The 25,468-nt window shown below is 40.8% G+C and overlaps 1 protein-coding gene across 1 annotated transcript in view; it reads left to right on the top strand.

Annotated features, from left to right (window-relative positions):
• Nucleotides 1-7,585: 7,585 nt before the first annotated feature.
• Nucleotides 7,586-25,468, top strand: part of crispld1a (cysteine-rich secretory protein LCCL domain containing 1a) — a 28,505-nt gene continuing 10,622 nt past the window's right edge. The window contains exons 1-5 of the mRNA XM_041814337.1: nt 7,586-7,834; nt 8,360-8,719; nt 19,979-20,097; nt 23,556-23,688; nt 23,792-23,907. Of these exons, the coding sequence (XP_041670271.1) occupies nt 8,462-8,719; nt 19,979-20,097; nt 23,556-23,688; nt 23,792-23,907 (626 nt within the window). The 5' untranslated portion in view covers nt 7,586-7,834; nt 8,360-8,461. The remainder of the gene's footprint in view (nt 7,835-8,359; nt 8,720-19,978; nt 20,098-23,555; nt 23,689-23,791; nt 23,908-25,468) is intronic.

Raw genomic sequence — 25,468 nt, 5'->3', positions numbered from 1 at the left:
AGTTTTCAACAGACACTCCAAATCTGTGATATTTCTCCACTGTGGGTGAATCTGTCAAAATGCATCTGTAGCCATTCTGCCTCTCAGCTGTAGAAAGCAGGGACCCCAGGTTTAGCAGAGTGCAGAGAACACACTACCATGATTTGGAACCAGATTTAGGCAAGAAAATAAATGCTTGAACTAAAAGTAAAGACTAAAACGTGAGGACTTTTTATGGACTAAAACTAGACTAAAATGTTTTGAGTTTTCATTGACTAAAACTAAAAAGTGTAGAAATGACCAAAATGTGACTAAAACTAAAATGCGTTTCATTTAAAGAATGAAACTAATACTAAAATTAAAAATAGCTGTCAAAATTAACACTGTATACAGTCTTACATTTATGTGTAAATAAAGTATGGAAACATTTTAGAAATGGTTCAGAGAATACATTCATCAATCCATCTTCCCATCCATCCACTTATCCCTCCTTCCTTCTCCAACCAACCTTCTGTCTGTCTGTCCTACCAACCAACCAACCAACCAACCAAACAACCAAACAACCAACCAACCAACCAACCAACCAACCAACAATCTGCCTCTGACTGCCCTCCCTCTGTCTTTCAACCATCCTAACAATCAACTGACTGACCAACTGTCCTTCCATCCATTCGCATGCCCACGACTGACTTCCAGTTCATCCAAACAACTCTCCAGTCATCCTGCCATCCAAACATCCAACCATACATTTGTCCATATCTGACCTTCAGTCCATCCATCCAACCAACCAGCAGACCAACAGAAAAAAAAACTGTCCCTCAATCCAACCAACCAAACTAACCAACCGAACAGTTGTCCATCCATCCATCGATCTTAAAATCCCATCTTAAGCTGAAACAATCGTGGTTTAACAATAAAAAAAAAATGTCTGTGAAAATTAATGAGAAATTAGAATCAACAAAGTTAGTACTCATAAAAACACAAACAAACATAGATTATGATATATAATTATGATAGTCTACTGCTCCTTAAATATTACTACATTAGTAATTACACTTCAACAATTTGATGGAACATTTATGGCAATCGTTTTAATAGAGAGCGGGCCCTCCAACATTTTTAACACCTTAATTTGCTCACAATACTTTCTTGTACTCAAGTGCAGCTGTTTGACTTACAGTATGTCCAAACTTGGAAAGAACAAATAACACCGTTTCTAACTAAACTTGGCTAAAGTTTCCTAAAGTTTCTGAACAATGAGGCATGCCAATGTGTCGGCTGTTAAGCTGAGTGTAAATGATGCGAGAAAAGTGTTGCACTGTGAACAACTAAGACGGCCAACTAGACTGACAGAACAAAAGCCAACTTAAAAAAACAGCATGGCAGCAGGCAGAGGGCAATGCAGAGGAGGAGAGAGGGAGAGGGTGCTGGTCAACAGCATGGACTTTTATGCACCTGGGGGACCAACCAGGTGCTCTTAGGTGTTGTAAGGCGCCATCCAGCTCAGACTTGAAGAAAAGAATAATGTATGAAGATAGTAAAACCTTACTGGGGCTCTAAGAGATGGAAACAAAAGAGCAGGACATGCAAAAGCACAGAGCACTTTACAGCTTATAAATATAAAAATGAGAGGGGGAGAACAGGTAACATGAAAAATACTCAGTGGATGTGAAATATAGAAGACAAAGACCAGGCAACACTAAATCAAGGTACCTAACTACATCCAGTCATATCCTCATGTGGAAGAATGCTAATTAAAATCCTACATGATACACTTTTCCAAAAGGAAACCAATGCAAAAACACCTCAGTAGATTGTGTTCTACCGTGCAATGGCATGTCCTCACCACTAGAGGGTAGAGAGAGATAAACTAAACCACTCTGATCCTGCGGTGGATATCTGAGGCGGCCTTCTGCTGAACACTGCTGATAGTGTCACAAAAGCAGCTCTGCAGAGCGTCTGCCAAATGACCTTGATGCTCTTTTACTCCCGTTCTCACCCCGACTCCCTTCCAACGCTCTGACCTCAATCCAGCCCGACCAGAACCATTAGTGAGCAATGTGCCAGATAACAGGGGCCAACAAAAAGTGTTCTTTGTCTGTGTGTGGTTTCTCTGTTGTGTCCAGAGGCTTCTGTCACTGGAGGGTTTCTGGCACCGGCTGACGCATTTTGCTGGGGCTTCACGGGATTTCTCGTAAGACCACATGCTGAACGGAGGTGGTACCGGCTGCAGCTTGTGGGGAATGGAAAGTGTGTGAGAGAAAAAGCAAAGAGCAGAAGAGGGGAAGGGGTCTGCTCACATGATGGACAAAAACATACAGGTAGGGTGAGGGTCAATGTGAAAGAAAAAGAAAGATTAGAACAGTAAAACCATCAGAAAACAACAGATGCAATAAAAATGAAGGGATAAAGCTGCTAACACAAGAGGCAGGAGCATGAAATCATTTATATTGCTCCTCCACAGGCACAAATACTGTAAATTTACTGGGGAGCATTGTAATAAACATTAATCACAGAGTGCTGCTTCTGTTACAGATGGCTTGAACTAAATTACAAGGTTGTAAATCATAGAAATCCACCAGCAGTTGGTAAATATTTTCTTTTATCCCCACAGATTCTCTTACAGTAAGTCTTTGTGTATTTCATCCATTATGTATCATAAGTTATTTCATTTCCTGCACCATAAAATGAATTTTGAGTGTTTAAAATAATTGCATGTTTTATGTATTGACCCATATACTGCAAACACTCAGGCAGCCTGTCACTCCTTCGCTGCCTCACCTCTAACTGTCAGACAAAGTCATGCACTCGCACATTTCCACACATGTAAATGTAGAGCAACATTAAATCTACAGGAGATGAATGAGCGGTTCCCTCCAGGGAGTTGTGGGCAAAGTGAGAGCGTTACCATTTCAGCTGTGGTGGGAGAGAGAGGGGAGGAGGAGGAGGACGGCTGCTGGGACTGACCGCAGAGAGAGGGCGGCTGCTGGGGCTGCTGGGGCTGCTTGGGTTGAGTCCGAGGCCCCTGCTGCTGACCTGGGGAGCAGACAGTAAAACTCTGGGTTTGTGGAAGTTCAGAATGTGGTGGGTCTCTAATGTGAGTAGTTGTATCAGATTCTGTACAGAAGTGAGCCAGAGAGATTATAGCTCCCTGTGAACAAAGCTGAACCTCTTTAATCCTGATTTATCTTGCATCAAATCTACGCCACAGCATACGCTGTAGGTTCACATTGTTCTAAACATATGCAGAGGCCCTCCTCAAATATATAACTGTGTAATAATGATGCAGACTGCACGCCCTGTGATTGGTCCTCTGCATAGCATCGGCCTGTCTCAGGACCAACCACATACTCCTTTACTAAAAACCACCACCCCAAATTTCTGATACTTTTCAGTCAATTAATGAATGATGCATTACCTCCAACATATGACAGAACGAAAGGACAACTATAAAAAGCGTCTCATAAACTTTTTGATACTAGGGACATAGTCTCAACCTACTGAAAATTGCTTTTTGGGTGCCGACCCACCAGATGAGAACCACTGCTCTAGAGTGAGATAAATGGCTGCAGACAGCTACCAGTTCATCAAATCTATTCACCAACATCTGAAAACATCAGCTGCATTTCCTCATCCATGTCTCTCAGAGGCTGAAAAAGCACGAGCAACTTACCCCATCCTCTGCCTCAGCTGATTCAGCAGCTTCTCCTCCGATGCCTCTTCTTTTTTTTCTTCTTTGCAAAATCAACTGCTGCTCATTATGTAAAAGCTTCAACATATCTTGCATTTGCCACAGTTTCCTGTATACAAACAAGCAGAGAACGTGACAGAACTAGCAAAATGTCAGGCAGAGGGCTCGTACGTCAGCCAGCTTTTTGGCAGAGTATTGCATAAGCCACCATGGCGTGGCTACGGTACGATACGCTGATGTTGCTCTGTACATGTCTGAGGGTGTTTTCTGATGGAAATACTTTCATTTGGTTGTTAGAAATATAGTCATATATCTAACTCTAACTTTGGAAAATGTAAACAAAGGATGTTTCTGCTTTACACCTACCCTGTGGCAGTGGTGATAGGCAATGGAAGAAACTACTTAGACTCTGTCAATCTTATCACCTTATTATTTGGTTTAATAAGTCCTACATAGGCCTGCGTATCAATTTCAGCCTACTTTAAATTCAACAAAAAGTACCCAGAAAAGCTTTAAGTAAAGGCTAGGGAGCAATGAAGCTGAGGACAATTTTAACAGCCCAGGTTTTACTTTGTTTGAAGACAATAGGCAAACTCTACAACACATTTCAAAGAATGACAGTCCAGTTTCTACTCTGGTATGTGTTCCTGCTACATTTCACTGCAAAAATTCAAGATTAACCACCAAAATAGGATGATTTTAAACATAAAACAAGGATTTTCTTAGTTTTTTGGCTTGTGACTTGAGAAATCTATACCATAAAAATGCTGCATTTGCTGTTTGACTTCTTAGATTTCATTGGAAATATAGTCCTCTACATCATTGGTTCTCAACTGGTGGGTCTGGACCCAAAAGTGGGTCATGGAGCAGTTTTCAGTGGGTAGGACTAGGTGTCTGTAAAACAATGGTGGCAAAAAGTCCTGATTTCCTGATTGAACCTAACCTGACACGCCAGATGGGTTTGTTTCACACATCCATCTGGGAAACCTTCAATAAAAAACACTGGGGAAACGGCAGAGGCTTTGAAAAAATCTTGGAGTGTGACTGGATGAATGTTCTGTCAGTCACATCTCTACGGGCCAATCAGAGCAACAAAACACTCAGATGGGAGCTTAACAAGATGTATTTGCCAGTGAAAAACTAGGAAACGGGTGTATCCACCTGCTTTGCAAGGTTAGACTGAACCTGCATCGATACCTTTTATTTCAACCTGTTTTACTGCGAAATTGGGTAAATGTAAATGTTTGATCAATATTTCAACTAATTTATCTCCTTTTCTTGCAATGGATAAACTACTTTTTTCATGATAATGAAGTAATTTCTCAAGATCTCTGGAAAATTTGCAAAAATTGACACATAATGACTAGGACAGAGGGTATAAACCTTGTCAGTTTATGTCCCTTTTCCTTTTCATATCATGTATTTTGGTCCAACCATGCTCCAAAATGCAACATATTCAATTAATCAAATATTCATTGTTGAAATGTTTTTGGAAACTTGGGACGCGATTGGTCATCAGGCAGACTGGTGGGTCCTGAGGCTGAGGTTGAGAACCACTGCTCTACATCGCGTCATGTCTTGGGACTCAGTGGAAGGGCCCAGAGCCATAGATTGGGAATCAAAGCACTAAACTAACTGTTAAACGGAGATCCCCGTGCACAACCCAGGTAGTCAGGTGCCAGTCAGTAGCAGGTCCGAAGTAAACAAAAAGACACACCTGTGTATGCCCGTCTGATCATGCTGGGTAAACCTGACGGAGCTACAGGCGACCCGTGTTGTTCACTCTCAATAAACAGTAAAGTCTATCTCAGTGTATGGCGGATCATTTCTTTTTCTCTAAACTAACTGTATTTGAATAAATCCATTCATCCAACAGATTTATTAAAAGTCTCTTCAAAAGCTTCAAAAAGAGGCAGCACATTTCAAAATCCAAGCTGTGGAGGACAAAACATTATACATCACAATGTGATGTGGGCCAAATAAACCTGTGAAATGTTTTTGTTTTGTACTCCATAACTTGGATTTTGAGATGTGCTGACTTTTTTTTTTAACTTTTGGATGACTTTTGAGCTTTGGCTCAGCCCTCTAACTGATGGTCTACATCAGTTGATGATCACAGGTCTACACTGATGTGAAGTGCAACTCTCCCCTCAAACTGGGACATATAAAAAGCTTGTATTTAAAAAAAAAAAACAATCAGTTTTAACTTCTTAATGAAGATATATAATTTAAAATATCTTTCATATTGGAGATAACTTGCAGAAAAAGAATCTCTTACCTTTAATTCTCAATGTAATTGAAATTACAACTTTATATATTTTCATTCCGGGGGACCAATAATAAGCCTGGCTGTTTATTGAGGCCGATATTTGGCATTTAGCCAATTATTGGTATCATCATTTTATTTTACTAATAATCATTCAAATTAATAACTGATAAAGTGTGCTACATTGGTTCCAGTGCGTCCCCTCTGGCTTTATTTTCACTCTTCAAAATCTTACAAAATGTCCAGTACACAACACAATCTGATTGGCTGCACGTTACATGAGTAGCCAATCAGCACATCAATCTGGGTGCCACTGACACAGTGAGCGTTGCATCACTTCCTGTTTCCTGCTACCGTGCTCCTCTGAACTGTGTCTCATGCAGACAGACCTTGTTGGGTTTTTCTTACCATTTTTGATTATTTAATTTAACTTTTGTCTGATTATCTTCATTTTGTACATACCAAATATTGTTTATCAATCTCATAAACTACTAATAATTGGAATGAAAAACCATTATGGACCGACTCCTGTTGTTGATAAATGTTTTAAAAAATATAAAAGTAATAATCAAAAACCATTTTATTATTACTTTCATGGTTTTTGGAGTCCACTACTGTGAGTCAAAGTGAAAAAAAAGAAAAGTATTGACAAAATGGCAAAATCTGCCTCTGGACTTCTAAGAGTTAAGATGTGAACTTTGACAGTGACTTTCCTGTACTTATAATGAAAATGGACTTTGAATAAATAATGTTTACGACTGACCTGATATGGATTTCATATTAAATATTATCATATCAAATATATCAGGATATATCAGTATTTCTGAGCCGTGCATTCAGGTCCTGACTCTCCTGATGAGTCAGGGCCTGGTGCCAAAACACAACAAAATGAAAACACCACCAGGTAGCCATGGAAGCAAGGGGTAAACATGAGTAAATTTACCCCCAGCACATGGTCCACTTGGTTTATTATGTTTGTCAGGTAAAGCACAAGACGATTGTGTGTCTCCTGGTGTGGAAAGTCAGTCTGCACAGGGGGCAAACCCACACACAGGTCTGGTGATCAGCTGCTGTTTCCACATGTTGCTCAGCTACCAGTGAAAATGACCAGATGACAAAAGACAAAACCTGCCTGTTTCCATCTTGGAATTTGCTCTGTTTTGCAGCGGGGCAGAGGGGGAAACAGTGACGACAAGTTCAGGGTTTGGAGTTAACAGAGTAGGTTTGTGTTTTAATCCCCCAAAGGAGTCACCTGTGAGCAGTTAGCCTGAGGAGGATGGGGCCACTTATGACTGCCAGACCCCATGTAGGAGGAAGAGCTGGTTTAAATTAATGTATTTTTCACCAAAGCTGGTTAGCAGGTACACAAAGAGAGGAGACGGCATGCTGGAGATGCAGCACCGTGACCAAACTTCAGCCAAATTAAAACAGTCTACTGTTTATTACATTAATAAAGACGTGTAGTGACGTTTATACTTACTCAGCACAACAATGAAGGGGTGAAAACTCCGCTTTCTCCAACTTGTAAACACGCGCAACCCCGCACGCGCACAGAGGTCTTGGCAACCCAACTGGGCCAACCTTTTTCAGGAAGGCGTGTTCAGGGGCGGCACTCTCCAAGCGCTGCAAAGTTGAGGATAAAATGTGGATAAGTGATGCTTTAGCAGCTTTAGTGCATGAATGTCGAAAGTCGAAAGAGCTATTTTATTCTCCCTTACTCTTTAAAACCTCAGCGGAGTGAATGCAGCACATCACGTCTTTGATTTAAGTCACATCACAGTCGTCACCTGAAACTCACTTTTAAAGGCGGATTTTTGTTAATCTCCTCTTACTGCGGAAGCTTCCTCACACTGACATCTCGGATCTCTCCAAGCGGGCTGCATTCCAATTCATTAAAGGTAAATTATATCTAGAGTCTGCATAAATCTTAACACTTCGTTCCTGTTTCAGTATGCATTACTCCACATTTTCCATTAGGTTTTGGCACGTTAAATCATTCTGTCAGCATTGCAGCATGCATAGCAGAAAGTTGAACTGAATGAAGCCAAAATGTAACGTTTTATGAATGCATTAGCTGCTTCTTTTATGTGCACCTAACCCTATTTTGCAGCCTAATTTCTTTAAAAATGCATGCTTCTTTTTAATGACTCCCTTCCTCCTTTTTTTTTTCCTTTTACAAGGAGTGGACAATTGGTGGAATTTTAAATGAGGTTCAATGCTGGAGGAGTTTTCTTTTTCCAGTCATCCTCAGTTGTTTCTTAACCTCAGTGAACCCTGTGAGGTTACCTGTGGCCAAGTGTCTGCAAACCAATGCTCTGTCCTTCCCAAGTTCAATATTGACTCAAGTCATTGAGCAAATTTGATACAAAATTCCAGCCTTCCGATAATCCTGTTTTTCTCTCTCTTTCCGACGCCTTTGCCAGCTCACGCTGCAGAAGAAGAAGAGGAAAAGTGTCTCTGCTGTGCTGTTTGTGCTCCCAGTTTTGACCCCAAAAGAGGATCGTCTACCTGCAGCTCTTCCCAGGATGAGGTCTTGGACCCTGCCGAGGGGCATGCTCCTACCCCTGCTTCTGCTCCACACCGCCAACTCCATGGTGATGCTCCCAAACTCCACAGCCCTGGAGCAGATTTTGGAGAAGTATCATGACGAGAAGGGGGACTGGTGGGAGGCCAAGCAGAGGGGGAAGAGAGCAATCACGGACAGTGACGCTCAGCTCATCCTGGATCTTCATAACAAGCTCCGAGGCCAGGTTTACCCTCCTGCTTCCAACATGGAGTACATGGTAGGTGAAAGAAGGACTCTCTCTTTTTGTCTCTGCCCCTATTTTGACCCCACTTAGAGCCTTACACACTCACGGACCTTGTAGCTTTAGAGAACTGACCCAGTCACCAGACCGGCTGGCACTTGTCCCACTTGGCTCCCACACAAACAGCAAGCATGCATGTAAGCGCCTTCACACATGGCCCCTCGCTGTAAACCCACACTCACAAAAGTCTGCACCCATGTGACATTGATTGTTTTGCCAGAAGAGAAGAATTCCACCAACTTGCCAACGATCACATTACTACTGTGCTTTTTTTACACATGCTAAGAGATTTGTTTGACTTTATCCTTCGCCCATCATGTGTGTGTACAACGCCAGATCACTTTTCACCGTGCAATTAAAACCAGAGCATGGCACCAGCGCCTGTTTTACCAGCTGTCTATCCACCACTAAACACGCACACATTCTGAAATTCTGTGCTTTGCAGATTTGGAGCGCTTCCAAACACACAACATGTGTAGTTACTGCCTGACCGCCTCAGTGCATTGCCACCAACAGCACTAAGGAGGTTAAAAATCAATACAGTGTGCAGAAGGTAATGAGGTTTTATCGTCTTTCATCTCCGCTTAAAGAGCTCCAGAACAAAAGGCAGCATTATTCCATGTTAGAGGCAAATAAACAGTTCCTGCTTGGGGCAATTGCTGGACTATGTAATTGTATAATTGAGAGGTTGGACTTGAGGACCCCTTATGTGCGTGTGCGTGAAAGCTCTACTCTGCCTGCCAGGCTTCTGGCTGAGGCATACTCTAGTGGAGAAATGCTGAGCCAGCAGCAGCAGTGCACAGCTCCCCTTCTACTGTCTCCTGTTACATTGGGGGCTGTTTTTTTTTTTTTTTTTTTAGCTGCAGGGGCACCCAGGGGTGAAATTTGGAGAGGCATGCAACAAGAGGAGGTGAGGTGAGGGAAAGAGTGCAAGAGCTAGAAATGAAAATAGTAGGGAAATAAAATTAGAGGTGTAAAAAGCAATAAAGGAGAATTGTGTATAGAGTGGAGAGGCAAAGCAGGAGAAATAAAAAAAAAAAGCAAGTGACATTTTCCGGTGTTGAAAAATGAAGCCTATGCTAAAGTGCAAAACCTGCAGGTCCGTATGAGAATGGCTCCAAACACCCAGGTGATCCCAGCAGGTTCCTTATTAACATGCCCAGTTTTACAGGCATGTACATAAACATCTGTAACGCCAGGTAAAAATGTTTATTTTCTCTTTCTAGTGTAGCCTTTCCCAGACTTCAGTATGCTGCTGTCCAATTTGAGAGCTTAAATTCTTCTGGGCCCACCAAAACCCTCGCACAACCACAATATGATCCTCAAATTAACCATCATATTTTTATGTCATAAACAGAGAATTTTAATGCCAGTTCTTGGCTTTTAGAGACATTACCCGGAAAATGTTTTTGGATCACAAAAACATTTAATGAGCCACAGCCATTTATTCAGTTTTGATCAGGCACATGCATAGTCACCTATGTCTTAATATTAATATTTAATATTTATCTCTGTAAACATAAAGCAAACTCTTTCCAGTTAAACAGCAACACTGGTGCCATGCATCAGACAAAATAAATGCTAAAAAGGTGACGTGTTAAAACTTCTGGCTGTGTATGGTTACTTCTTAGCCTCCCATTTAATCAAGTATTTTATGATCATTTAAAACAATATTTAACATGACTTGTTTTCATTCACCTTCCTGACCTTTTGCCCCCCCGCAGTACCTCTGAAGCCCACCGGAGGGCCTTGGCCCACACTTTGGAAAGCACTGCTCTGGCTTATTTCTTCATCGGTAAAATCTTAGAGAGGTTGAATTTTTAACAACTAATCCATTTTAAGGCTTTGGGTTGTCTGGGTGAACCCGGGAAGACTAGGCATGGCCATGCTTACAACTAATGGGTCCTTCTAAACAAATAATTTTAAAAAAACAAAATTTATTAGTCTCCAAGGTTGAGATTCAAGGCACTTGGATCATATTGCAAATGAAATATATATATAAATAGAAGAGATGGTTTTAAGACATACAGTTTATGAATGGCTCTATTCAAAAAATTAAAATCGTTAATAGGCAATTTAGAATATAGGTCTCAGTTAGAGTAACTCTGTGACTATTGAGTGGTCATCAGAGTGACTCTGTGACTGTTGAGTGATCATCAGAGTGACTCTGTGACTGTTGAGTGGTCATCAGAGTGACTCTGTGACTGTTGAGTGATCATCAGAGTGACTCTGTGACTGTTAAGTGGTCATCAGAGTGACTCTGTGACTGTTGAGTGGTCATCAGAGTGACTCTGTGACTGTTGAGTGGTCATCACTTTAACTCTGTGACTGTTGAGTTGTCATCAGAGTGACTCTGTGACTGTTGAGTGGTCATCAGAGTGACTCTGTGACCGTTGAGTGGTCATCACTTAAACTCTGTGACTGTTGAGTGGTCATCACTTTAACTCTGTGACTGTTGAGTGGTCATCAGAGTGACTCTGTGACTGTTGAGTGGTCATCACTTTAACTCTGTGACTGTTGAGTGGTCATCAGAGTGACTGTGACTGTTAAGTGGTCATCACTTTAACTCTGTGACTGTTGAGTGGTCATCAGAGTGACTCTGTGACTGTTGAGTGGTCATCACTTTAACTCTGTGACTGTTGAGTGGTCATCAGAGTGACTCTGTGACTGTTGAGTGGTCATCAGAGTGACTCTGTGACTGTTGAGTGGTCATCAGATTGACTCTGTGACTGTTGAATGGTCATTAGCGTAACTTTTGATGACCACTGTTTACAAGTTATAAATAATCATAATGAATAACAATGAGCAATGCTGAGTTGAGTGAAAGCTTGGCAGCATCATAGCCATGCTTAAGCCATTATTGTCTTCTGAACCAGACTCTAAACCTGTTTATTTCTGCTGTAACAAGGCTAAACTTGACATTGTCAATTGGAATTTGTTGACTTTTTGCTGTCAGCCTCAAGGGGACATTTAAGGAAGTGCATTTTCTATACTTAGTCTTATATTTCAATACCAGAGTTGTTCTTTAGCCCCTACATAAGCTGAAGTGTAAGTTCTAAAAATATCAGTATTTTAGGCAGAAACTCTCAGGTAACTTCTTAGGTGCATTTTGATTTTTTTCAGAAAGGGTTCTGTATTTCTTTGATTTTTCTCCTGTCTGCAATGTACTGCTGTCACCTTTCAAAAGCCTCACAGCCTCAATGTACTGGAAGACTTCATGGACATGCTCCCCTGCTTTCCTGCACACTCAACACAAACACACAAAATGTCTTTGCCCAAACACATAGCGATTTGCCCATCAGCTCTGTTATTGTGTGCCATTGTATTAAACTATAACCCGACTGACCCTCTGCAGTAATCATCACTGAAAGTCTGAGATAACATCAATTCAAATCCTTCCTCTCGTCATCTGTTTCCTTCCCTTGCCTCCTCCCTCCCTCTCTTTCTCTCTCTGCCTCCCTCTCTCTTATCCCTGTGGCTCCGTTCTCATTCTGTCATTATCCAACATAGAGGCCCCACAAAATTCCCTGGATAAGCATTCGCACTCTGTAGCGATCCACAAAATCTTCAATACACCTTCAGTAGGAGCGGACAGCGCTTCTGCCTCTCACTCAGATGTTGACCCACAGGTATAAACAGAGAAGTGTCAGTGTTTGAAGCGCTGCAAGACAAACAGATGGCATCTTGGGAGGAAGGGCCTCCACCTGCTTGATGTTTAACTTGGCTTTGGTGGACTGCAATCAGGACCGAGGTGGTGATGTTAGTCCTTGCAAGTTGAAGTGACACTTTTCCAATAAGGATAAAACGTCAGAATAGAGCTGCAAGTGAAGCCCATTTTTGGGGTTTTGGGCTGGAAATAAATTATTTAGAGAGTTTTGATGTAATCAAAAACTAGTTCAGATGAAAGCTTCTAAAAGTCATTTTTGGGGTCCGCAAACATATTTCATCCCAGCTTTTTCCTTGCAGATTAACTCAAAATTCACAGGAAAGTGCATCTGTGGTTCTCTCAGATTAGCCAGATCCACCCAGATAACCTATAAAAACACAGGATTCTCACTTGCTTCTCGTGCTTGTGACATTGCTCTAAATCCAAGGCCACACACCAGTGAGGCCCAAAGGATAACCTTATTCTGAAATAGCATAAATGCCACCAAAATGTCACAGACCTGGACTCTCTCTAGGCCCCCCCTGCACTGCCTGCTTCTTGTCCAAGAATATCGCCAACAGGAGAGCCAACTAGGTGTACCCTTGAGGGAGCCAAGTGCCCACACACAAACCGCTTGATGCAATGCCAGGAATGTAAACAGGTCTCGCTCTAAATGCACTCACAAGGAATAGCTTGCAACAACACCTCTAATGAACACTTCAGAGATGAGGCAAGATCAACAGCATGAAATTACTCTGTTCTAGAGTTGTACCCAATAATCTGAGGCTTGATGCCTTGCTTGATGTCCTCTTGACTTGTCATTGACAAAACCTTTGGTTCCAGAAGTGAGGATGTGCCGTGGATATGCTGCCATCAGATCTGAATCTTACAGTTCTGCACCAGGTCTACTGGGACTGTCCTTTTGCCCTTCTTGTTTGAATCTGCTGCTTTAGGGTCATTCCAGTCACCCTTCTGAGCCTCCAGTCTTTGGGCATACCTTGGTTTTTCACTCCTCTGCACTGCATCTTAAACTCTTTTGGTCTGTTGATGGATCTCTATCTAATCTGGGGTCATCTGTCCCATGAAGCCCTGTACAAGTCTTCACCCTTATCTTGCATTTCCATATCCAGTGTCCATTTAGTCTTGCTTGAAGTGATGGGAATTGCATTTTTTTAAAGATCCTGGTTATTTAGCATAAGTAATACAAAAGCTGGTCGTACAGCTCCCAGTCAGCTCTGTATTTGGAACAATCTTGAAATTTGTTTTATCTATCAACAGCAACAAAAAACAAATAAAATAAAAAGAAAGGACTTGGCTCCCAAGCAGAACCATGTCAAACAAGCTGGCTCAGAGAACCAGCTCATCCATGAATGACACATCACTATGGCTTTTACATTTCAGTCTGACCAGGACCCCACAAGGTTTATTTGATTAATAGTTTAACATTTTCTTTAGAAGTATTTTCATGATGAAATGAGGGAGAGAAAGCATTTATGTATCTCCATTATCACTGCTGTTGCAGCAGAAGTAAGGATGTTCTAGACCAGTGATGATCAACTGGTGGCCCAGGGGCCACATCAGGCCCCCCATATCTGCCCATCCGGTCCCCAGAACATGGTCAAATTCAAAATATGTGCAGAGGAAAAATTCTAGAGGAAAAAAGTTGCAGTATTTTGGGGATGTTTTTTAATTTATATTTCATTTTCTTAATAAACTCCCAACAGCTATTAGAACAACTCCAAAAACAACTGAGACGGCATAAATTTAATCAGGAATGACTTGATCTTTTATTGTTAGAAATCCACCTGTTAGTCATTACTGGCAATAGTGTATCTTAAACATACATTTATCAGTCTAGTCTTGATAAAAATGGGAATGAACAACAAAAATATAAAAAAGGACAAAAAGTATAAAAACATAAAATTGGGAAAGAAATGTCACAATAAAATGGGAATCAAGAATGAAAACGTTAAAAAATGAAAATAGAATAAAAAAATATAAAACTTCATGTGAAAAACAAAAATATGAAAATGGGAATAGGGCACGAAAATATATCAATAAAGATGGAAAAAGGGAATAAAAATATGAAAATGGAATTAAAGGATAAAAACATATAGTAAACAATACAAATATAAAAACAGAAAATGGATTAAAATGGGAATTAATAAAAACATTAAAATGGGAATAAAGAATGAAAATATAAAAACTGGGAAAAAGAATAAAAATTCAGAAATGGGAATAAAGAATAAGGATATAAAAATGGGGGAAAAGAAAATAAATATAATTATGGGAATAAAAATTTAAAATCTGTATTTTTCAGCTGATTCTTGATTTTTTAAAAACTGCTGTTTTCTATGGAAACTTTCAGCTAAGGTGTTTTGGGAGTGCAATTTTCCTGCTTGGGTTTTTTGCTTATCACTACACAGCATATTAGCATCAAACCAAGTGACAGACAACAGGACAGCCACAGAAATATTTAGATAAAATATCTCAGTCACCCTGTGGCTGTGATGGAAGTACTGATCTCACTGATGGAGCCCAAAAAATCTGTACATTTAAAAGAAAATTAAAAAATATATAAAATATATAAATTAGACTATTATGAAAATTTCTTTCGTTTATTTGAAAGTTCGGCTCCCAAAGTGCCTGTTCACGAAAAAGCTGGCCCTCGTACAAATGTAGTTGATGACCCCTGCTCTAGACCCTTGGTTCCCCAACCTGGGTTCTGGGATCCCCTTGAGGTAGCACCAGAGATTTCAGGGGGGGCGCAATGATCTGTCTGCTCTAAGGTTATTAAAATTAGGTTCACTCAGACTACGTTAAATCATGATAAAACCCATACGATTGCTTCATACCTAGGTCTTTTGCTAATAACACTTGTGGTTTGGACTATTGTGCTTGGCTTTAAATGATAAAACAATTCAAATTTATGCATATTTTTGACAGCTATATATTAATGGGGGCTTGTGGCTTTTCTTAGATATGTGCTCAATGGAAAAAAGGTTGGGAACCACTGCTGTAGACCAATCAGTGGCTGGCAATGAGTCTAGTTCTACTCTTTAGGGTTGGACAAGTATGTCTGGTATAACAAAAGGGAAGGGGGCCAAAGGGTAGGATGGTACAGATAGCTTAATTCTGTACATTTCCCAACTTCTGACAATGAAATTGCAAATAATTTGTGTTTTCATCAAGTGGTCCTGTCCAGTTCAGTTTGCTTCATAAGATTATCCTTCTTCCTTCTTGTCAGGTGCTTTTTTCACCTTCTCTTCTTATTTTCAACCTCCTTTTCACCAATTCCCATAACTTTCCCTCCTGCTTTTTCAGTATTTCCCAGCAAGCACCATTGATTTTGAGCAGGAAACCCAAACGTGTGAAGGAAGTACCCTTTAAGAATGCAACCAGATGACCAAGGAAGAGAGACGGTGGTGCAAATGAAGTGTTAAGCGAAATACACAATGCTGCGTGCACAGTGCTGAAAGACTTCAGCAGGGAAGGTGTTTTTCTTTACGGGGCCCCAGCTGAAGTGCAGCAAGGGTGGATGGGTGGTGCGGGTCCTTGGTTACGAGGCCTCTCCTGCTGGGATAACTGTGCAAACAACAGCAGGTTTGACAAGACGGCTGTTCTCTGTAACTTATTCAACATCTGAGAAAAATGTGCTTGGGTCGACACTTCCTGGGTCTGCTTTTCCCGTTAGCTTAAAAACAGTGGATGGTTGCTTCTTGTATTTATTCTTATTTTCTTGAAGAGCATCACAAATCCTGATTTTGTGATAGAAACCTTAAACAGCCAATTTTTTCCTCCAAGACACTTAAGCTAGAGTTTCCTTCACCTACCTTTGGAAATCTTCTGTAGTTGTGGCCTCAGCTAAATGTTTTCCAACCAATAAACCTCCATTAATGGCCAAAAACAATGTGTTGACCTCGTTTAAGTGCGGAACGTCTTACGTGCTGTGGTTTGCAGATCGTTTGGCAGTTACCACAGCCCAGTGCAATGTGTTTCAGTCTGCTTATCAGTGCACACATTGATTCGTGCAAGGAGGTCACTTGTCAAGAAAATCGAAGGGGAAAATGACTTGGATGGAAGTCAAGGTTATAACTGAACTGCTTGCTTCTGCATTCTTCCAGCGCTGAGGCTGAAATTTCCTCCCAAGTCAGTGTTTCAGCATCACAGGGATAACCAGGGATTACAGAACAGATACGACAATACTGACATACCGAGGCCAACGGAGGTAAATTCTGTGCAGGGGTAGTATTTCAGGTAAACAAATTCACCACTTCCTGGCTCTGTCAGTCATCATTTGTCCTTATTGTGCAAGACAGACCACAGGCAGCAACAGCTGAGGCTGCTGTAACACTGATACTCCCCCTCTTTTGCAGGTGTAGTGATAAATGAAAAATCTACTCCACACCTCCTAACGTTTATTTGTCCCGTAAGCTAGTAGTCCAACACGTTTACAAGGATTTGTGTCAAAAATTGATCTAAAACACTGGGTAATCATTAAAGAATCAGCCCATGTTACGTCTCTTCAGCCAACAGGATTCCCAGAAAGCAGTGAAGTTAATTTGCAGAGCTGCCAGACATCCTGTTGTTAGGTAGGTGTGTTTCAAGAGTAATGCAGAAAACAGCGGTCCTTCCTGGTGGGACTGAAAGTGGGTGACGGACGATGGAGGAGGAGGCATTCATGGAAGTGGGCTGATTATTTTAGTGTCTGCTATTGGATGAAAGTTCAGCCATGGCAGAGCTATGACTTCCAGGTTCCACTGTGTTAAACGTGCAAACATCTAACACCTCCGCTGGTATACTAATGCACATGTGACCCATGCACACGCAGACTTTAACTAATTGACTTCCTCGCAGAAAGCTGTGACATTACACTGAAGGTGAAATTGAAGGTGTGCAATTAAAGCAACATATAGTGTCCTTCGAAGGTATTACAGCTGGTGTTATTCTAGCATTTTTTTTTATGGCAGAATGTAGGTCAGCAGAGAGGAAGGACACTCTGCATTCCCAGAAAACCCCAGAATGGGAATATGATCCTTTAGTATCCAACGAGAGCCAAACTTAACTGCGAGGGCAACTCAGAGAGAGGTAACAAAAGCTTGCACCCAGACATCTCACCCAAGACATATGGAAGGTATTACTTAAAGGGGAAAAAGCTTTTGCATTTTTTGAATAACACCCAATCCCACGGGAAAACCCATCTGGGTAAAGTCAGCTGAGCAGCAAGAAGAGAGGGGAAAAACTCCTTATAAAGCAGCAGCAGCAGCACATCAATATAGTTTAGAGATAAGTACCCCTTCCTAAACATAACAGCTGTAATCCATAGCCCAGATCATAACACATGATAGGTAATCCATGTTCACTTCATATTAGTGGCAGCTGAACAAACCTTAGCCATTCCATGACCTGATATTGCTACAGTGCAGATAAAAAGTACTGGAAGTTTTAACCTTTTATTGATTTTATAAAGCAATCATGGTCAATATAATTTGGCTTTTGTCAACAAAAAAAAATACAAAAGAAACCCTCTTTAACGTCAAAGTGAAAACAGATTTCTGCAAAGTAATGCTGACTTAATAAAAACTGCAACAGAAAACAAGTGGCTGCATGAATATTGATGCACCTTTGGCTTCAATCACAGCACTGAGTCTGTGTGGCTAGGTCTCGATTAGGCTTTAACATCTGGACACTGCAATTTTACCACTTTCTTCTTTGCAAAACTGCCCAAGCTCTGTCAGGTTGCACAGGGATCTGGTGTGAACGGCCCTTTTCAAGTCTAGCTATGAATTGTCTGTAACAGTGGTTCTCAACTGGTCCAGCCTCAGGACTGACAAATATCTTAGATGGCAAATCACAACCCGAGTTGTCCCAAAATCTTTCAACAATGCACATTTAGTAAATAAAAATGTTACACTGAAGATCTTGAATGGAACAGAGTTAATGTCAGGAAAAAGAGACAGGGCAAAACTGGCATGTTTTACACCCCTCTACCCCCAGGATAATTCTGTAAATTTCAGCCAATTTTCCAGAGATCTTGAGACGTTACTAAATTAACATAGTAAAAGTAGCTCTTTTATCAAATCAAATCAAATCAAACTTTATTTATATAGCACTTTTCATACAATACAATTTAGCACAAAGTGCTTTACAAACAGACAATTGAATTAAAAGAAGGTAACAGGAAGTATGACCCAAACCCACTCCGCCCAGCCCCCTGACCCACCCACCCCGCAATCCATACACAATACTGGCAAAATGCATCATAAGTAAAAGACACTAGTAGAACAGGGAGATTTATGTACCCAGTGCGCACTGAGGAAACAGAATCTTGAAGATTTAAAATGAGTAAAGACTGGAGGTTAGGTTAAAGTGTAAAATTAAAAATTCATGGCAAGAAAAGAAGATAAACGAGTTGAAATATTGATAAAACATTTAAATTAACCCATTATCACAATAAAACAGCATAAAATAAACAGTATAATTGCATGTTCTTCATAGAATTTTTCCACCATCTTTTGTCCTGACCCACATTCGAGACCCACTGAAAACTGCTCCACGACCACTTTTGGGTCCTGACCCACCAGTTGAGAAACACTGGTCTATTAGACTGAGGCCTGGGTTTTAACTGCAATTGGAGAACATTCACCTTGTTGTATGTGTAGCTTCTGCTGTACACTTCGGGTCATTGTCCGTCTGTAAAATAATTCTTCTCCCCAGCCGTAGTTCTCTAACAGACTGGATAAGATTGGCCTCCAGCATTTTCCTATATTCTGCCGCATTGATTTTACCCTTTACCTTTATGAGCATTTTAGGGCCAGCTGCAGAGAAGAATCCCAACAGCATGATGCTGCCACATTTGTGGTGATGTGCAATATGATGCACAAATCTTGTCTGATGGCCAAAACGCTCCATTTAGGTGTCATCAGGCCACTTGACCATGGAGTCTCCCACATAAATTTTGGTGAAGAGCCCGGCTGACAGTTTTGTCTGCAGAATCTCTCCCATCTCAGCTGCTGAAGCTTGTAGCTCCTTCAGAGTAGTCATAAGTAGCCTCTCTCACTAGCTTCCTTCTTCCACAGTCACTCAGTTTTACATCCATATTTCTTCCATTTCTTGATGAAGGATTTAACTGACACCGGGGGTTGTCACTGCCTTGGATTATTTTTTGTATCCATCCCCTGACTTATACTTTTCAATAACATTTTAGCTGAAGTGTTCTTTTGTCTCCATGGTGTAATGGTAGCCAGGAATACTGATGAACCAGTGATTGAACCTTCCAGACACAGGTGTGTTTATGCTACTGTCATTTGAGACACATTCACCTTTATGCAATCAATTATTTTAAATGTCATATTTTCAATTTAATTTGTAGAAATCTGTTTTATTTGAACAATAAAATGTTTTTTTGTCCTTTTTTAATCAATTAAAGCCAAATTATATCAGCCATGATTGATTTACAAAATCAATAAAGGGCTAAAACATCCAAGGGGTTAATACTTTGTACAGGGACTGCACATCCAGAGGCAACTTTATAGCTATTGTTTTACAAAATCTAATTTAAAAAAACGTCTTCCTTGTTTGTTGTGCAGGTGTGGGACACTGAGCTGGAGCGAACGGCAGAAGAGTGGGCAGAGACGTGTTTGTGGGAGCATGGGCCTGCTGGTCTGCTGCCACAGATCGGACAGAACCTGGGAGCACACTGGGGAAGGTAAAAAAAACTATCGAAAATAAATGAGCTCTGTTTATTTAAATATAACGGTAAAATATTTTCTATTAGCCTTAAGTAGATCATCTTAAAAGAACACCACTTTACATAAGAGGCCCTTGTTCTTCAGCCAATCATATCACTCGACAGTCAAGATGTCTGCTTGATTCTAATCAGATTAACGAGCAACACCTGGTGCCAAATCAGTGTCAGCCCTTGTTGCTGTAATTTATCCACTAGTGTTTTGGTTGCCAGCTAGAAGCTCAATGACAGTAGCAGATAGATTTACATTCTGCTGTTGGCAGGGGGAGCTAAGTACAGATGGTAACTACATGGTGTTTTATTACCTTCTGTGTAAATTACTTGTCATGTATGCTGAACTGAATAAACAGTTGATTTCTTGGTTAAGTAAAGGGGATAAGACATGCACATTTTGAATACTTCCCAAAGACTCTTAGGCATCCTTTTACACTGGGACTGACTTTAGAAAGTGCACCCACAAGAGAGCACAGTCCTGCATAGACCTTCACTTCTCCTTCACTGCCAACCAGCTGTAGTTTAGTTGTTGTCTGGTCTCAGCCCAGCTGTTCTGTAGTTGTCGGTCCCTGTGCCCAGGCAAGGAAGCGTCTTATGTGTGTTTTAACCAACTCACACAATCTTTTCTCAAGAAGTTCTGCCAATTTCCAAAGGCATTATTGTGTTTTGGATGGTGATGGATTAGTCAGATTGCATGTCTGTCACTAGGCAGATCCACCTTGCAAAGCTTAAATCTGAAACATGTGTGCCTGGTCTGGGAATGGACAGACCAATCAGTGTCATTTAAGGAAGAAGAAGAAGAAGTAGGTAGGTACTCTGATTGTCCAGTCATCTTCTTAGATATTTTTCAAAGGGTCTACCCTTCCCAAACACAGACTATGGGCTGTTGCCCAGATGGATGAGAGACATTCCTCTGAAATGAATGTGTGGTACAGTCTATCTGACATGTCAGGTCAGTGTTTTGTTTTGCTGATCTGGCTTGTAGACTGCACTGCTTGGCTCTTCCTCTGGTTGTATTGAGATGTAACGTTTTCCACAGAATGATAGGGACGGCCTTCCTGTATGTTTAATTTTTTCCTTTATGCTTTGTTTGAAATATTCATCATCAGTATGTTGTATAAAGACACTCAAATAAAATCCCGCACCTTTTGAAATGAGAACAAATTTAATTCATTTTTCATGTTACACCTCAATTGGTCCCTTCATGGGAGGGAAGCACCAGTGGATGTCCACCTTGCTTGGACAGGGGGTGAAACATTTTTTTCTAAAAAGATTAAAATGGTCAGCAAAAACACTTTGATGGCTGTAAAAATTTCTGGGTGGTACCTTAAACCTGCGTTGTTTCTAAAGGCCAGTAGTGGGAAACTCTTCCTCTCTCAAGCTTCCATTCAATATGATGTTTTTTTAAATTACTGTCTCATTTAGAGAAAAATTGGTTAGGGCAGGCATGGCTACCTAAGACTAGTAAGTCTTTACCAGGCTGGCCAGTCAAGGATAGAGAGGTAAGATGACTTTATTACACTTTCCCAAAAACAGCCCTGAAACTGAGAAGAGTCTGGCTGTAGACTTCGTATTTCTGACGGCTACTCTCACAGACCGTTTATCTGAGATGCCCTATATCTCAGACAGGAAGCGCCGTATTTGCCATAAATTCAACTTTATTCATAAACAAAGTCTGGCAGTTATGTTCATGAAAAATCACATTGTAAATATTTCATAAATGAAATAGAGAAAAAGGTCAGAGGTCTAATGTGGGATTAATTTATGTATAGACCCATTTTAAAAGTAGGTATGCAAACAGTGGTTTGCTTTAGCTTTAACTTTAGCTGGAGCTAACACAGCTATGCTAGATAGGTCATTATCATTGCTGCATAAGCCAATGTAGCAAAGTTAGCTTTAGCAATTTGAGCTATAGCAAAGACAGCTAAAGCTAATGTGGCTATGTAGACAGTGTACGTATATAGTTTACATAGCTGCTTTGTGAGCTTAGCTTTAGCTACATAGCTATGCAGCTTTAGCAATGGGAGCTTTAGTAATGATAGCCAAAGCTAATGTGGCTATGTAGACAATTTACCTACATAATTTACATAGTTGCTTTGTGAGCTTAGCTTTAGCTACATTTGCTACATTGCTATGTAGCTTTAGCAATGGGAGCTTTAGCAAAGATAGCCAAAGCTAATGTGGCTATGTAGACAATTTAGCTACATAGTTTTCACAGTTGCTTTCTGAGCTTAGCTTTAGCTACATAAGCTACATAGCTATGTAGCTTTAGCAATGGGAGCTTTAGCAACATATCTAAAGCTAACTTAGCTTAGCAGATCATGTAGATATGTAGCTTACATGACTATTTTGTGAGCTCAGCCTCAGCTATATTAGCTACATTGGTTAACTCATTGGTTTGGTAGCTCTGTTATCTATGTAGCTGAGACAGTTTACAGAGCTACATAAGCTATGCTGCATTAGAATGTTCTTGGCTGTTTACTCAGCTTTATTAAACATTTTGTGATTAGGTCAGGTTTTCAGCTTTTACCATTTGTTATCATAACCCTCATCTTAACCCTTACCCTTACAAATACTGGAAGTTTAACCTGATTTCATATTGAATGTTTTTGCATGTATTTCCATTCTGAGACATCTCAAATTTACAGTCTGTGAGATTGGCCATCAGAGACATACAGTCTGCAGCTAGGCTGTCTGGACGAAATTTCCAAAATTCAGTATAACAAAGTAAAGGCTAAAGTTACAGAGGCATTTATTTCATCATGAAGCTCTGCCATCACCTTAAGTCATTCATAATGATTTTTAATGGCTTGATTTACTGTACAGTGTCCCTGTCCGTCATCTTTCATTGCGTTTTGGAGTTGCAGAAAAACTAAGGTGCATGGCACAACGAGAGCTCCACATACTCACAGTGCACAAACATTCAATGCTGTGTTCTTGCCTCTGTTACTACCTCTGAAGCCGGCACAGAGGGAGGGCCTCTTTATCCCCCTGTTATGATCCTGTGACGGTCATATTGGAGCTGAAACATCACAGGGGAATAAGTATCATGCCCTCAAATGGCATTAAGCCAATTTTGTCAGGATATGTGTAAATTTATAGCCACAACTCCTATGTCCAAACACTTGTTTATCTTCGATTTTTTGATTTTGAAGAGGCACCATTTTAATAGAAAACTGCCGTTGGGGTTTTCATTACAAAACCCACAAACATTCAGATGTTTAAACCACATACAGTGTAAATATAACACGGAAAGGTCACCAACTGTTTGGAATTATTTAATGCAGATGGTTTCTTAAAAGAGGCCTTGTGGTAAGAACAAAGCCTTTTGCATAATACCAACTCCTACACCAACAGAGACACAAGACAGGAGAGATGTTGTTTGGAACATTTTCATCCCAGGTATGCTTTACTCATCTCTCCAGGTATCGCCCTCCTACGTTCCATGTGCAGGCGTGGTACGATGAAGTGAAAGACTTCACCTTCCCTTACCCTCAGGAGTGTAACCCTTACTGCCCCTTCAGATGCTCCGGCCCAGTTTGTACTCATTACACACAGGTAGGTACCATCACAGCAGGAGTTATTAAGACCCTTTTAAAATGTTTATCCATGACTGATTTAAAACATTCTGGTCAGTTTTTCATGTCGTTTTCTTTTGCAGCTGGTTTGGGCCACCAGCAGCCGGATCGGCTGTGCTGTCAACTTGTGCTACAACATGAACGTGTGGGGGCAGATTTGGGCCAAAGCTGTTTATCTTGTCTGCAATTATTCACCCAAGTAAGCAGACAACAAATGCACTGCATCATTTTGATGTTAAAAAATACAATTTTATTTCCTAAAAAGTTGGGACCGCATGTGAAATGCTAATAAAAAGAGAGCATGATCATATTCAGAACATTTAAACCTTACCTTTGATTGAAAATAGCATAAAAAATTATCAGAGCAGAGAAAATTTGGGAAATTCATATGCCCATTTCAAATTTGATTTCAGCAACACATTTCAAAAAGTAGGGACAAGGTCCTAGTAGAACTTTTCTTTTGTTTCTATGCGATGTAAATGATTTAAGAACAAAAGGTTATAATGTGGCTTTCACACTAGGGGCCTGGTCCCAGATCCGAGTGCACTTGAGGCCACAGTCCAGTTCATTTGGGAAGTGTGAATGCAAACGAACCACGCCCAGGCCCACTTGGGGAGGTGGTCTCGGGCGCGGTTCAAGTGGACTCTGGCACGGTATGGATGAGATGTGAATGCAACCGCACTCGGATACGGGACAGAGCGTTGAAATAGCTTTATGACATCATCTTAAAAGCTAAACTTCTTTAAACAGTGCGGCAGTTTGTTCATATTTTTCCTCAATAAAGGGCGGAAATCATCAGAATGCAGTCAATAAATGGTCTGTTGTGACTCACCTTACAGATGAACACAGGTTGGAGTCAGTGAGAGGAGGTGCAAAGGCAGTAAAAAGTCTCCTGTCACCTCAAAAACTGCTGTATCTTTGCAGCGCGAGCCCATTTAATCCTCTGAGTTGCACGTAGATGTGCAGATACGAAGAGCGAAGTTGCTGGCATCTTAAAAGTGATTTTAAATCATCCGTGGATGCAGGATGGACTTTTTGCCAGGTGAAAACAAAAACAATCATCTTCTTCTTTCTCCTCCTTTGCAGAGTTGTAAACCAGCTATGTGCATACTGTCACCTGCTGTTTCAGACTGAGTAAATACACAAGTGCGCCCAGGCACGGTTCGATATTGCTAGTGTGAAAGCAAGCCTACGGGGGAAGGGGGAGGAATCACGCCGCAGCGTGGTTCGAATCAACTGGGCCTAGTGTGAAAGCACCCTAAGAGCTATTAACTCAAATTCAGTCTCTATCTCCTTGTACATCTTGTTCTCTGCTCAAAAATTGTTGTTGGGAATTTCCACCAGATGCATGCTGGGCAAAAATCTCAGGAAGGAATTGTATTCTAATTTTTCTTTGCAAAATCTTAATCTGAGACTAAAAACTCAACGGCTTGCTGACAAATTGTCTTTAGATGTGAGAGGATCTCAGGTGTCAGCCTGAGAGTTTTAGCAAAGTCCTCTGGTGTAAGGCCGCCCTGAACTGTTAAAATGTGTTTTATTTGCTGATGACGTGACTCTCTACTGTCTGGTAAAAACCTAGAACCTCTTCTGACTACAGTGGATTATGAATTGAACAATTTGAAAACTTGCTCTGACATTATGATGTTGTTGCTGACTTTGAAAAACAACAAAATGTTCTTTGTCAACTGGCAGCATCCTGCTCTCATTGTGTGTATCTAACACAATTTAGCAGTAAGCCTAACTCCTTTTGAAAACATGCG

This window comes from Cheilinus undulatus, linkage group 19, assembly GCF_018320785.1.
Source record: "Cheilinus undulatus linkage group 19, ASM1832078v1, whole genome shotgun sequence".
Lineage (NCBI taxonomy): Eukaryota > Metazoa > Chordata > Actinopteri > Labriformes > Labridae > Cheilinus > Cheilinus undulatus.
The sequence above is the reverse complement of the archived record's forward strand: the minus strand, read 5'-3'. Positions and strand labels throughout refer to the sequence as shown.